Genomic DNA, 16,257 nt, shown 5'->3' with positions numbered 1-16,257 from the left:
TGACATGTCATTTTCGGTAGCCACCCCCCCCCCCGCTTCTCAACTTTAATGTGACATGTCATTTTGCTTAGGGCCCCAGGGGGGTCAGGATCGGCACTGGTTATTTCCAAGTGTTTCCAATCGCGGGCAGGAAGCCTGTACAAATCCGTGACACACTGACACTGTCCTATGTTGTTCACAGTTGTTCGTGTACTGTATAATCGCACATGGAGAAATTACTTGCAGTCATGGATAGATTTGGTGTTAAACTTGCTCCCCGGGAAGCCTGTGTGTTCTACTTTCTCCCTGTTTCAGGGAGTTTTGGATACCTGTGTCCCCTTCATCCAACCCTCTATGGCACCACAGATCTCAGTAGTGGCATAGGGGTCAGAGGATAGAATTACTGTGCATGGTGGGGGATATAGGCATCCCATACTCACAGAAAAGTTTTAAGGGGGTGGCAACCCCAGAACAGAAGGAAGGTAGAAGACACAAGCCTTCAGAGAGGTGCTTTTTTTTTTTTTTTTTTTTAAAGAGGTGAGTATAAATACTCTTCTATAAGTTTTAATAATTGGTATCCATAGCACTGGTTGTGACTCTGGTAATTTGCAGCTCAGTGCACAGTGTGCAGGGCTCAAGAATGCATAACGTGCACCACTTTGCACTCATTTCAGTCCGACAGCCATTTGTATGTAACATACATAAATATGTAAGATACAGTCAGTGCCAGGACAAGGTTATCCAGCGCCCAGGGCAAGGATGCCAAACTCCCCCCCCCCCCCCCCCCATTCATGATGTGCAAGCTTAGGGCATCATACGCCCAGCAGTCAATCGTTTTTCTAAATCATTGTGCAGCTTAGTTTTAACATTGATCACATGCTTGTGTTGATGGCTCTCTCCTCCACTCACGGCTCTCTCCTGGACACGTCTGCATTCAGTGATGTGGGCTGTGCTGTCTCTCACACTCATCCTTCCTTCTAGTGCAGCTTCTGTGTATCTGTGAACACCGTCACCTGCTTGTTAATACAGGATCACTGCACTGGTAGTTAGGAGAAGGGGAAGCAAGAACTCAACCCACACCGTCTCCCGACCCTTTCCTCCTCTCCTTGCTGCTCCCAGTGCTGGGCTGACAAGAGTAGTGATGCCATTATCACGACTCCTGTCAGCCTTGTAACAGAAGGGAGGCACCCCTTCCCCAGTAGAAACCTCTCCCAGGCAAACCAACCAAAATCAACCCCTGTCATTCACCTCTGCACCTTAGTCCACAGTTCTCCTCTGCACTCCTGTCAATAGCTTACCTTTGCACCCCTGTTCACAGCTCCGCTCACCTTTGCACCCCCTGTCCACAGTAGACCTCTGCACCCCCTGTCCACAGTCCACCTCTGCACCACATGTCCACAGTTCACTTATTTACCCTCTGTCCACAGTCCACCTCTGCACTCCCTGTCCACAGTTCAGCGTTGCACCCTCTATTAACAGTCCACCTCTGCACCACCTGTCCACAGCTCACCTATGCACCACCGGTCCACAGTTAATCACTGTGCCCCCTGTCCACAGTTCACCTCTGCAACCCTCATCTATAGTTTACCTCTGCACCCTCTATCTACAGCTCACCTCTGCACCTCCATCTGCAGCTCACCTCTGTGCCTCTCCACAGCTAACGTTTGCACTCCGCTTGCACAGCTAACCTCTGCCACATTTCACTTTTGCACCTCCTGTTTACAGCTCATCTCTGCACCCCCATGTCCACAGCTCTCATCTGCCCCCCTTTGTCCACAGCTCACCTCTGCCCCCTCCCCCCCATGTCCACTGCTGATCTTTTCACTTGTCATCCACAGCTCACGTCAGCACCCTCCATGTCCACAGCACTTTTCTGCCACCCCTTGTCCACAGCTCACTTCTGCACTCACTTCCACAGCTGTCCTTTGCAACCCTTGTCCACAGTTCACCTTTGCATCCTCCCCCATCTGCAGTTTACCTCTGCAACCCCCTATCTATTGCTATATATATCTATCTATATAACTTCTGCCTACCTCTTCCACAACTCACCTCTGCACCCCCCATGTCCACAGCTCAACTTAGTGCTCCATGTCCGCACCTCACATCTGCTCCTCCTCCCGTGTGCACCATTTAACAGGCCAACATTTTCAGATGGTAGCCAGTAAAAATAGAATTTGTAAATCTCCCTAATATAGACACATATATAACAAATGCCCAACAGGTCATCTATATTCATTAATACATAATTAATCTTCAGCTTAAAAAAAATTGATATAGTGATTTTTTTGGTTTTTCGTTTTAGATGTATTTAGGAAGAGCAAATTATTTTCTGAAGTTTTATATTGCTGGGTGTGACCCTGCTTTGCTGGGAAAAGAAGTGAGGTGAAATTTCCCAAATGCCAATCAACAAGCCATTGGAACAGTTGTCAATGGGACAGAATAACACAGACAGTAATAATAATCTGACAGAGGTTGTTGTTGTTTGACTCTTTGACATCACTGGAGATATTTTCCGTCACTTCCTGTTCTAAAAGAAAATGGGAAGTTTGTCTCGGGACATAGTTTGCAAATATAAACCTAATAATGGTTATAATCCTTCCCCTCCTTGCCCAATACAAAATGAGGTTGTGGATAATGTTAGGTTTAACATTTTAGAAGAGAGAAACAAAATACGGAAAAATCTATAATAATTTGTACATATTGAGGCTTGGTGCTGCCCCTTTAAATCTTATGCCCTAGGCACTGGCCCACATGTGTCTTTTAGGAAAATACACTTTGTACATACATAGACATATATCGGCACAAATTTTACTCTTTGTTTAGGTGCTGCCAACTCAGCAAACCTATTACGTACAACATTAAATTCTCTAGTGACTTCATGCAGTAAATGATTAAAATAGCTCACTACAAAGAACTGCAATTTTAAAATTATACAATTTATTTATGTTCATTTGTAAAACATGCTCAAAGTAAAATAAGTACCATATATTGTTACTGATTACATTGATGGGGTAGATCACTTTCTGTGTGAAACATTCACTGCTTTCTTTATTATCCACTAGATGGCAGTGTAGCAGTTTGTTTATTTTTTACATCTATGTCACTGTTTCGCAAACTACAATATAATGCATTGTAACTAGACTGAAGCGACTATTAGCCCTTAATCAACTGCAGGTTTACGTTTCAGAGGATGCACAGTTTCAAGTCATTCATTTATTTTAGTTTTTTGGTTAAATGTGATGGATATATGTCTTTTTTTAACCTAAGTGAGTGGGTGGTATAAGACAGTTTTTAAGTCTCCGTTTCGTGCTTAAGTGGAATTTATGCATTTAACTTACTAATTATAAATAATATAAAAATAACATTAGAAGGATAAAGACAGCAGGCAGCTTTCAGTACATGTTCTAAAACCACAAGCTATTCATCACTGACGTCATGGCTAGTGTTTGTTATGTTTCAATGGTTCTCCCTTAACTTAACTAGGAAATGGGTCTGGGTTTGATTTGTAGTGGTGGTGGTGGGTGGGGTAATCGAATGCTGCATGAAGTCTGCATTTAAAATGGAACACCATTGAAATCTATAGAGGATGAAGCTTGAAATGAAATTGTGGTAATTTTCAAGGCTAATAGGCAAAGTATTCTTTTTTTTTAAAGGACACAGGGCATTGCCCAGGGAGGAAGAAATACCAGACAGTGCAGAGGGGGTCTTCCTTTTAATGCTCATTCAAGAGTAACATGGAAAATACTTCAAATTATATGTTAGGGGGGTGTCTTTAAGCTGTATTCTAGATTTACATATTTTGTATGTATAGAAAAAAGTTTCAGCTGTATAGAACAGAATGAAAAGGTAGTAAATAGTCACCCAAGCAGTATAGCTAGTTAAAAATACACAAAACTTGATTAACTTTACTCAAGTTTAAATACAGCAGCAGTACTCCAAACTGATTCCCTTTGACGTAAACAAAATTGCTTCTTAGCTAGTTTTGGCTGCAAAACCTGATTTATTTTTTATGAAATGGTAATATGCCTGAAATGACCATTGGAAGTAGCAGCCACAACATATCAAAAAGCTACAGGATTATAAAGTTGAAACCTTCAACTTTGTAGAAGTAGCACAACAGCACCATTGTGGTCTGCAGCCAGTTATAAAAGTGTAATAAAATGCCAAAACAGAGTGCACAAAAACAGTTTAAAGCCAGTAGTCCACATTCCTCAAACCCCTTCCCATCTCTGTATCTCTAGTTATTCCCAAAATATTCCAAATAGAGACTTCATGTGTGTGTTTGCTTACCAGCCGTCCAGCCATGGTACAATTTTTGTGAGATAAACATGCCTTGTCTTTTTTAATTTTCTGCCTATTCATGTTCTTACATACTATTCTTATGTCAGGCAGTTTGTAACAGATTTGTTAGGCTATGATATAAGAGGGATGAAGCAGGGTTTATCTTAAAATAAATGTTATAGTATATTATATAAGAAAAAATAGTTTCAAATGCCGGAGCATGAGAATAAGCTGCAGTGAACTCATTGGTAATCCAGGACTGGCTCATTGTAATGAAAGTGAGGTAGCCCACAGTGCCAGGGGACAGGTGGATTCACCTCTAAGTAACAAAAGCTCCTGCTGCACTAAAGGCCCTCTCAGACAGCATACTGGCTACAGGGCAAGCCATAAGCTCTAACATATAATTGCAAGCTTTGGCCAGTGATCCAGCCTGGACATCCAGTAGTTCATGGGGTACTGACTTTTAAGAGTGCCTACATCAGCCCTGGGTCCAATGTAGTTCAAAACCATGTGATAAATGTGCTGCCTGTTAATGCTGACTGCAGCTGGGCCTGTCTGCTGTGGTTTAAAAAAACTCCTAAATGCATTACTGAATCAGCTGCCACTGCTGCCCCTCCATTCAGGGATCAGGCAGTCAAAGGCATGCTAGTCATGAGAGGGGGGGATTCTTTATTAAGAAATGTGGCCAATAGGTTATTAGGCAGCACCTCCTCAAAGGTTGTGCTACTTTTAGAATGGTGGCAGTAGATCAGCAAAAAATCTTGCTGGCCTAGAGACAAGAGAAAATGCTTCTGCTCTTTTAACTGCTGCTGTGCCTCTGGTGCCCAGTGTAATCAGGCTATGGAGTGTCTGCTCTAATAAAAAACGAGAAGGATTTTGTCACTAATCTCCACATTGTTGCAACTCACCATTCTGGTCACTTCTTCAAAATGTGCCAAGAGGCTGCAAGTATCCTAAATCATAAGCCACTGACATGGTGAAAATAATCCCAGCTCTCTAGAGCCTGTCATTGTACCATAATCTCATAGGTAATCATTGATAACCTGCCTGGTGCAGCCTCTACGGCCTCGCCAACATTGAATTCCAGTGCCTAGGGTGATCAGATGAATTTAAGGCAACATGTATTGGCACTGCATTTCTGCCAGGCAGACATAGAAAGGGTATGAGTGTCCAAATTGGGAACAGTGTCTTCTGGACTGATGCAAGACCTTCTAGAAGCCAGTATTCTTTAATAGGAGCAATTGCACCTCCAGGTTAAGGGCATGTGCCAAGTAGGTGTGTTAACTTTTCCTGCTGAAGGGTCACACACAGACCTTCCCTGGCACAAGATCCCGTGGGTCAGCACCCTTTCAGCCTGGTTCTGGAAAGCTACCAGAATCTTCAGTCCAGTGTGACTCCTGTCCCAAATGCATTTGCCTGGGATGTTTTATAGGCTCTGTGGCACTGGCAGGGGAAGGCTATTGTTTCTGACTGGTTGGGGGATGAGGCCATTAAGGGGAAGGAGGTAAAGGTAACTTCACGGTTACAAATGCTAACAAGACATGAAGTGGCACCTCCAACTCCAGTGGAGTGGCCCATTCTGCTTTAACAGCTACCAGCAACTGGACACAGTTTGTGGTGAAGAATATGCAGCTTCCCTGCCCATGCTTGCTGCTTGTAGTTAACCCTACCCAGGACTGGGACAAGGGGTGGGCAGGAAGGGTAGCTGCTCTGGGCACAACAGAACATGGGGGCAGAGAATGAATGAAGGGTGGTACACCCGTTCTACAACTTTGCATTAGTAGTGGTGGAGGGGGCACAGTTTGCAATCCTTGCCCTGGGCACTGAATGGTTCTGTCCTGGGACTGACCCTACCATTAATAGCATGATACAGCAACACAGGCACATTACATACACAGGTAGAGTGTGGGGATGGTTTTCTGGGCAAAATGATGACAGCTGGGTACTTGGCATTGTATTGTAGCACAGGCCATAAACATGTGGAAGGGGGGCTATTTCCACAAGCTTCGGTTTTGCCAAGCTGCCACTAAGGTGATGCTCATGAGGGTGATTTGGGGACATTTTTTCTTTTGGCTCCAGCACATGTAAAAGAGACACCTGCCTGTGAAGGGTGCTGCTGGTGGCCTTTGCTTGACCCTTCTCAACATGGCTCCATGATGACCTTCTTACCTGCCTGACCTGGCATATCCTAAACCGTTGTGAGACTTCCCCTCCTGTCACAGGAGGTTGCAGATGTATCAGCAGATGCAGCAGCAGAAATATGTGGACTGGAGTTGTGAGATGTGGAAAGCAATTAGGAATGATAAGGAGGAGGAATGTAGGCCTTTCGCTGCAGACTGATATCATTGAGGTGCTGCTCCCATGTGTCTTATCATGCATGTGGTGCTCTAATTGCAGGTACTTTTAGCAGGTACTTTTAATATGCTGCATGCAGAGGCTGCAGACCACAATGGTGCTGTTGCCAGCAAATATGTTGATAAAACCCACACTAAAGAGCTCTGTGGACTGGCCTTGAAGAGCAGTGGCCTGTAGGTACAGGCAGTGCCACCAGATGGAATAGGATGACTGCTCACTTCAGTCCTCTGTCGGATGCAAAATACTTTACTGCAATATATATATATATATATATATACACACACATATATATATATATATATATATATATATATATACACATACACACACACATATATATATATATATATATATATATTACACACATTAAATAAAAAAATTAACCCCCCAACAAAACAAAAAACTGCAAGGGGGTCTACCAGTTAAACAGCAACTGCAGTTGGGGGAGCTGGCACATAACAGGGTCTTCATGCCTTCATAACTGGCCCTTTTAATACAGCTGATCTTAGTTGCTATTGCTGGAAAAGCAGTAATTGGGTTGAAGGGTTAGCAAACTGTAAGCAGCTTGGGTTTGCCTAGGAGCCCATGTTAGCCCGAAATCTGAAACTTGCTCACAGCACACAAAAATAATTACAATATACAGCACAAACTTAGTTAATTGATCTGATGAAAATGATTACATATACAGTAAGGCCCAGATTCATAAAGAGCGGGCGCACATTACGCCGCCGTAGCGCAAACAATGTACGCTACGCCAACGCAGCACAGAGAGGCAAGCATGGAATTCACCAAGCCAGTGCTCCCAATGCTGCGCTGGGTTTCGAAGGCGTACACCGGTGTAGGTGGAAGTGGGCGTGAGCCATGCAAATAAGGCATGACACCATGCAAATGATGGGCCAAGTGCCAGACAGATACGTATGTGCGCCCACCCTACGCCGGCGTAGGCAAGTTACGTCGGCGGGATGAAGCCTGTTTTTAGGCGCATCTTAGTTTGTGGGTCCGGCGCACAGATACGACGGCACACATTTGCACTTACGTCGGCATATCTTGTTATACGTCGGCGTAAGTGCTTTGTGAATCTGGGCCTAAGGCTTTTTTTGTGGAGAAATTCTGATTAGCACTTTAGCTTTTAATATGGGAAAGAAGCCATGTTTTTGGAACTTTGTGTGCTGTCACTTGATATGGTTACAGGGTTTACATCAGGCTGGCAATTGCTTACTATGATCCAGCCTTACATAGACTCCACCTATCCAATTTCCATCTTGGAATAAGCATGCTGACTGCTAGTAAAGTGAGTTGCAGCATTTCAGCTCTGACTCAAAGTAAGAATGTAGTCTTGTGAAGTAGCTGAGTGGTGATCAGCCATTTAAATTATGTGCAGGCAATGCTATATAGTGAAACTAATGGCACTGCAGTTTCAGAATGATGTACTAAGCCTGGACCTGCCACTTTCCCTTCCATTTAGAAGAAAAATTATTGTCCTCTTTTCAGTATAGGAGACTATGAATGAAATTAGCTGTTGGTGACAATATTCTAAACACAACTATGCACAATTATTTATCATTTTTGCTTTTGTCTAACAGGGACTGACAGGACCTGATGGATCTCCTGGCCCTCTTGGCCCAAGAGGGCAGAAGGTCTGTATGAATTCATTTTTTCAACATGTACTTAAAATGTGCATGTAAATAATAATATATGTATAAGTCAGTTTTCAATAAAATGAATGTGTCTTTTTAATTGATAACAAAATGCAGTAAAACATGTATTGATTTGAGATATGAATAGTTATATTATTGTACAATCTTAGTCTTAGTTAAACAGGGCTTTAAACCAATTTTTCAAGTTGGTTTTTATATGGTTATATTGCCTTGTACACACGACTATTTTTTTCCCGACGTGATTCCTCTCCAGCCTGACTTGCATACACATGTTCATGCAAAAGAACGTCCTACCAATGCGCTGTGGCATACAACACGTACGATGGGACTATAAAGGGGAAAATCCTTTCAAATGGTGCCACCCTTTGGGCTGCATACTTAATTCTGAGCATGCACGTTTTTTTCCCCTCGGAAAAGCATATGCACAGTCTTTTTCTTGTCGCGAAAAACAATCGATGGGAAACACGACGAGAGAAAAGAGAGCTGGTTTCAATTTCTTGGCGGGCAGTTTTTTTGTTGAGAAAACTGCTAGGGAGCATACACACGACCGGTTTTCACGACCAATATAAAAAATGTCAGTTTTCTCGTTTGTGAAAACTGGTCGTGTGTACAAGGCATAATAGATTCTGCATGCTGTACAGTAAGTGGGTAAAACTAAGTATTGAAAAAGGTTGCAAAAGAAAACGAGGGGAAAGTAATGGAAAAAAATGTGTTTATACACAGTATATATATTGAAGATGATATCACCAATAAAATTGTGAAATATTTAGAATGATTGGTAGGCATAAAAAACATAAGGAGGTTCAGTATGCAGTAAATTTTATAGTTTGCAGGGAGTCTCGTAAAACATACAGATTCCCTTGTTCTTATCTCATCTAAAAATGTACATGTCCTTTCGCCAGCTTTCCAAAATCAGACCCCATCAAGTTATAAGTAAGCCTAGAGCATGTTGTGCCTACAAGCACATATATTAGTTTTATAGACCCATTGGTGTTGATTTACTAAAACTGGAAAATACTCTCTCTGCATTAAAAATAAAACCTAGAATATGATTGGTTTCTAAGTTAAATTGAACAAGCTGAAGTTAGAAAGAACCCAGATGTTATGGGTAAGTGATACTTAGAATGAAATCTGCATTTGATTTTGGTACTAAAAACTGTCCACCGTTCCAGTATTCCAAAATCAAGGGGGTTGCAAACTTCCAGATGACTTGGTACTAAACGAAGGGGCCTCTTTATGAAACAACACCTCTAAGTCTGTCCAGGCAAACTTGTAAAAAAGATCCTTTAGACTAAATCTCATATACCATGATGCAGTATTTGTATCAAAAAGTACAAACTACACCAAATGAAAAAACACATTTATTTTGTAGGCCTTTTTTTTAGTAAAGGGTTTGTTTTTTTGTTTTGAGACTCTTGTTGTATTCATCCAGTAGTGGTTCAACACTTCATTCAGTAACCCCACCTAGGTTAAAATATGGGAGGATACAGCACATTGTTGTTCTTATGTTACTATAATAAATTGTGTCACAATATTCTGAAAAGTTCTCATGCTCTTGATTCCATGTTCTATCTATATTGATGATATCATGTTGCTCACGAGTAACAATTGCAATGTTTTATAGTGTGTCCATTAAAGAATTATCCAATCATTGTGGGAATTTCAGAAAATTTATGAAATTCATTACATTTGGTCCTGGAAGGGCAAGGGTAAAGAGGTGCTGAGCATTGCATAAATGAACAGAAAACCTAGGGCCAGGGGCGGACTGACCATTGGGACTCTCGGGCACTGCCCGAGGGCCCCATGCCACTAGGGGGCCCCATCAGGGTTGCCAGGCTCAATAAAACCAGGTATAGTATGTAAAAATCTGTGTTTTCTTTTACATCTGTCCCTTATATGTCCGAAACCGACATGCTTTTGATGTGAAAATCCGTAGATTTTAGCTGCCCTGCCTCTGCACTGCCTCCTGGCATGGTGGCCATCTGTAAGTCCGGGGGCCCCATAATCATCTATTGCTCGGGGGCCCCATGAGTTGTCAGTCCACCCCTGCCTAGGGCAAGAACATTTTCTGAAAAACACTGGTAAGCCATACATAGATGCTCATATTCTAGTTCAGTGGTCTCCAAACTGTGGCCCAGGGGGCCAGATGCGGCTCTTTGCTTGCTTTTATCCGGCCCTTGGGGCACTATTTCATCCACTGATACACACAATGGGGCATAGTTTCTCCTACTGACACCAACAATGGGTCCCAATGACACCAACGATGGGACACAATTCCTCACAATGATACCAACGATGGGACACAATTCCTCACAATGAAACCAAGTATGGGGCACAATTCCTTACAATGACACCAACCATGGGGCATGGTTTTTCTCAATGACACCAACAATGGGACCCAATGACAAGGCACAATTACTCCCACTGAAACAATGGGGCGTTAATTTTTACCACTAATGTCGGGACCTTTTCGACTCCCACTAACCACTGTCTGGCCCTTGTAAACTCTGAAGGACAGTAAACTAGCCCTTTGCTTAGAAAGTTTGGGGACCACTGTTCTAGTTAGTACAGTCTGTCTATTTCCCCTAGCACTTTCATCACTGGAAATATTATTGGTGAGACTGCAAAAATGTACTGTATGTCTGAAGTAATATGCTGTATTATGCATTGATAATGATCCAGTGTCTATTTCTAGGGTGAACCAGGACTTCCAGGGGCTCGTGGACTATCTGTAAGTGTAATATGACTTGTGTCATAATGCAAAGCATGCTTAGATCTTATACTCAACAGGTAGATAGACCATTAGGACATTATGCTGTTACATAGCTGTGGCTGGTTTAGTCTGTTGTAAAACACTGTTTTACAAAACCTTGTAGACATACTGTATACACATATAATAAAAAAAGGAAAGCATTAAGAGAATATTAAACAGCACAGTTTCAGTTAAATTACAATAAACAAATACTTTTCATCATTCTGTCAACTTCAATGCATTTTTTATATATGACTTCCTCCAACTTTTGTGAAACCTACTGCTTTATCACACTAGAATCATATTATGTTTTCTGCAAATGTGTTACCTCTACCAGAAAGTGACATGAATTTTATTAGGCAGTGGATTTTATAGATAAACTATAAGAAAGAACCATACAACAGATGTTAGGTACAGTTTGGAAACGGTTTCAAATATCTATTTCTGTAGCCCTAATTGTACAGTTACAGTATTATCTGCTATAGTTTGCAAGGCTCATCATAACTGTTCTAGGTTTGATATTTCTATGCTCTGATTTTAAATGACTGTTATAATCAGCTGTATTTTACAATCTGATACTTTTCAGCCACTATTCTTCAGCTAAATTAATGTGAAACATAGCTCAGTTGAGGCCAACTAATATATGTCTGCTAGACAAAAAGTATTCATTTTTTTTTACACATGGAATAAATTTCCTTCAGAGGTAAATCGAATAAAAAATGCAGATTTTCCTTAAAGCTGGGCATTGTCTAAAATAAGGTTATAATTGTCATTAGAGAATCTTATGTCATGACAAGATAGGGAACGTAAAGATATGATACAAGTGGGTGTCATACATAAATCACCTTTCAAGTTAATTTAGTCTCTAAGCCCAAGTGAGGGTTGTATTGTACTTTCAACAGGCCAACTGAAGTTTGCATGATAGCTCTGGATGCAGATATACATTCAGTATCAATGTTAAACATTTCATTATCTCCTATTGTTGTCATGTAGCACTTTGGCTGCTGATGTATTTGCCATTGGTGGTCTTCTTTTAACAGTTAAGCCCTACACTGGTGGTTGGGCAGTCATTTTATAAGTGGTTGTGAGAAAACATTCAGCCACTATTCATCAGAAATATTTTGGAAACTTTGTATTAAAAGAGAATTATGAGAATTAAAAAAAATAAACTTTCATACTTACCTAGATGCTGCATCTGTTCCCCGCTGGCTCTAAGACCGAGAACTGACCTATCAAAGAAAGCTGATTACTCGGTTTTCAGTCTTCAGTGAGCAGAGAGCCGGTGACTATTAGTCACCGACTCTCTGCTCTCCTCCTCCAGTGCTCACTGGAGCACTGGGCTGTGGAGGGGTGGGAATGGCTGGCTCAGTCTCCCAGAAACACACTGAGAGGCTGAACCAGCTTCCAGTCAGGCATCTGCATAGATCGCAACATTTAAGTCAGAATCCCTACTGAGTCTGGAGTGGCTCAGTGACACCAGCAAACAGCGGACTTTAGCCCGCTGTCGGCTGTGTGTGAGTGACACGGGTGTAGAACGAAGTGTACGTCTGTGACCCACAGGAGAGGAAGGGTCAAAAAAGCTTTGGCCTCACTTCTCCTTAAAAAAATAGTTTTATAATTAGCATTATACGCAGAGGTAACCATATTTATCTATTGCAGGCTGACATTTTTTTGTATTGCTGCTGCACAATGAATGCTTTTTATGGCTATAACAGTCTTGCAATGTGTCTTATAGCAAGACTGCTGAGTGCAGTGTCTGATATATACTGTATCCCTTGTAACCTAATGAAAACAAGGAACAGCATGAAATAAAACAGTGAAAGTCATTTCTACAGTTAATTTTAATCAAACTGCAATAATGATCCAAAATGTGCACATGCTCATGTGGAGCTAGGAACAGTTAGTTTGTTTCTTGAGGTAGGAATTTTACATTTAAACTAAACACATCAAGACTTATAGGTGAGCACTATACATGGTTGCATTTTCATTTGAGCGTTCATCTAAAAATCGTTTCACTAATTGCATTTGAAAGCCTTTAAAATTTGAATGGAATCCTAGATGTATTTAACAGGTTTCATTACAATATCAACTATTTTAGAATAAAATTAACATTCATAGTTAGAATTTTGTTAGGTTCCATCCTGCGCCTATAAATCTTCCTGTCACTTTGATTGATAAACAAACATCAATTTTACCCCATTAGCCAATAACAAACTGATTCGAAATTTACAATTTTTCTAATGTTAAACTCCATTGGTGTATGGCCAGCTTATGCATTGGGTGTACAATGTTTATAACTCTCCCAGTTAAATGGATCCACTTGAGGAACCATTGCAGTGAATGTGTGTCACAGTTTCATAGTATGTAGATGCAGGCGAGTTAAAATTATGTGGACGTAATGCTCAGTGAAGCAAAAGCTTGTGAGTTTTGGATTTTTCGGATCAACACATTCTTTCAGGTCCTAATGTCAGGAAGCACTCAGTGGGTGTTTGGAATGTGAATTAAGTGTCCCTTTTTGACTCCTGTGTGTACAGTATGCCTATGACAGCTTGAGTTGGATTGTTCTCTGCAGACTAAATAAACAATTTCATTTTTTTGTTAGAAATTAACCTCACTACTTAGAAAGTGGTTTTGGACAACCTTATGTTCTTTATATTTTTTCTTTCTTTTAAAAATATATAGTGAATACCATTGACCCCAACTGTAATGTGATCCTTTGTTAAAGCAAATTTTAAAATGTACTTGTACAAGCTTTAAATGGCAATTCTAAACAACCTGGGAGACAGAAAGCAGATCCTACCTTTACTTACCCCAAAACTTCCTGATATGTACCTGCTGTACCATGTACTTGTATGAAAGAGTATACAGTTCTCTTTGTGTGCTTTCTTTATGTAAAATCACAGGTGTTCTTGCCAGTTTCTTACAACTTACCGCAAGAGAAAACCCTATGATCAGTTCTCTAGCTAGCTATGCTGGGAACTCAGTTTGCTCTCCTCCAATCATCAGACTTCTCCTGACATACACAGTTATTCACCTTGAAGCTCAGTGTGCTGTTGCTTCTCCTCCCCCAGCTCTTATGCAGCTGAGAACAGAGGGATGTGAACACTTATAAAAATACATTATAAATATTTTTTTCCCTTTTTTTATATCTATACAAAAATGTTTTGACTTTCATTTCTATTTTAAACTGAATGGGTTGTTTTACAAGGTGAAGGTTTGCAATCACTTTAAGGCATTGAGGTATGGGTTACTCAGGCACTGAGTGCAGGGAGTACTTACCCTCCCCTTAGCCCAGAAGTCCTGAGAAGAGCGCTATAGTGTAGCGTCTTGGGGTGTGAAATTTGAAATAGATTAGCTTAGTCTTTTACTGGTTTGCTGCTATTATGTTTAAATGGATTGACACAGATAGTCATTGTTATTATTTGGTCCACAGTAAAGTAATTCTGCATTATTAGTTACTTCAGAACAGCTCACAAGTATCTTCACGGAACTTCATTGTTGTCAGCTAGTAAGCCAATTACTTTTTTCCCCATAAACAAACAATGAGCAATTTTTTACGGCCCAATGCATCAACAAATTAGGAACACTAAACAAGAATACTCTTTAAAGTATAAGAAACATAATTTTAACATAAATATTTTAACATAAACATAATTTATATTATTGTCCTTCATAAAAAAAATGATAGCATTTGTAGCGTAAGTGCTGATGGTTGGGTCATCAGTTTACTAAAAAGTTTCATTTAAATGACATCACATTTTTTTATTGCATTTTAGTGTAAATATGAGATCTGAGGTCTTTTTGACTCCAGATCTCATATTTAAGAGGCCCTGTCATGATTTTTTCTATTACAAGTGATGTTTACATTCCTTGTAATAGGAATTAAAGTGACCCATTTTTTTTAAAAAAAAGAACAGTGTAAAAATCTAAAATAAAAGGTAAAATAAATAGGAAAAAATAAATAAAAATTTTAAACGCGTACAGAAGCGAATGCATACGGTGTTCAAACCACACATGTGAGGTATTATTAGAGCGAGAGCAATAATTCTAGCCCTAGACTTCCTCTGGAACTTAAAACATGCAACCTGTAGAATTTTTTAAATGTCGACTATGGAGATTTTTAAGGGTAAAAGTTTGTCGCCATTCCACAAGCGGGCGCAACTTTGAAGCATGACATGTTGGGTATCAATTTACTCGGCATAAAATTATCTTGGGCTAACTTTACTGTTGTCTTATTTTTTAATTCAAAAAAGTGAATTTTTTCCCAAAAAAGTGTGCCATTAAGATCTGCGCAAATACGCTGTGACAAAAAGTATTGCAAGGGCATTTTATTCTCTAGGGTGTTAGAAAAAATATATATAATGTTTGGGGGTTCTAAGTAATTTTCTAGCAATTTTTTTTTTTTTAACTTGTAAACACCAAATCTCAGAAAGAGGCTCGGTCCTTAAGTGGTCTATATAATAATGATTTAAATTTTATTTCCATTATTTTTCACACAGACAAGTAAGAGGGTAGCAGGAGGGTTTGTTGACCAAAGAAACATTGGAACGCTCTATTGATGCAAAGTAAATATATTTAAACCATGTAAGATTTATTTATTCTCTGTTTTCTATTTCAAAGGGTGGCGGAGTTTCAGGACCAAGGGTAAGTAGAGAGATTTCAGCAGTTCTTCATGACACAATAAAGTACATTTATTTCCTAGCAAATCACTGCCTATATTTAATGTTTTATCTTTCAATAATGCATATGCATATGTTCCTACTAATAAGAGAGCACATCAGACCAATTATTTTACATTAATGTCCAAACTTGGTAATAATTAACCAAAACCTTTACATATCTGATAAGATTTAACAAATCCATGTGCCAGGTTGTTAGACTCAGACACTGAGCTAAAGAACCCTGGGTGCCAAAGGTTAGCATTCTAGGAAGGGTTCTCATCAATCCAAGTTTGATCTTGCACAAAACCATAGTTTTTGCAGAATACAGCTTCTGAGGGTTTTTGTATTATGCTTTTATACATACCTCCACTCATAGATATAGTTCATGATATAGTGAATAAATGATCTGGAGAAGAGCATACAGTATGCGATAACCACCACCACGAATTAATACAAATTGGAGGCTTACCACATGGCAAGCAATAAATGCTTGCGGCTGCAAACCCCAGCCAGGGCCTTTAAACGATCCTCACAGGGGGGGGGGATGAATGTTGAGACCTCCAACGAATCC

General features: G+C 40.3%; 1 protein-coding gene across 1 annotated transcript in view; it reads left to right on the top strand.

Annotated features, from left to right (window-relative positions):
- The window catches only part of COL9A1 (collagen type IX alpha 1 chain), a 184,884-nt gene that overhangs the window by 78,638 nt on the left and 89,989 nt on the right, over positions 1–16,257 (top strand). Inside the window, exons 11-13 of the mRNA XM_040349913.1 lie at positions 8,199–8,252; positions 10,969–11,004; positions 15,646–15,669. Of these exons, the coding sequence (XP_040205847.1) occupies positions 8,199–8,252; positions 10,969–11,004; positions 15,646–15,669 (114 nt within the window). The remainder of the gene's footprint in view (positions 1–8,198; positions 8,253–10,968; positions 11,005–15,645; positions 15,670–16,257) is intronic.

Source organism: Rana temporaria, chromosome 4, assembly GCF_905171775.1.
Source record: "Rana temporaria chromosome 4, aRanTem1.1, whole genome shotgun sequence".
Lineage (NCBI taxonomy): Eukaryota > Metazoa > Chordata > Amphibia > Anura > Ranidae > Rana > Rana temporaria.
This window is presented reverse-complemented; position numbering and strand designations above follow the sequence as displayed.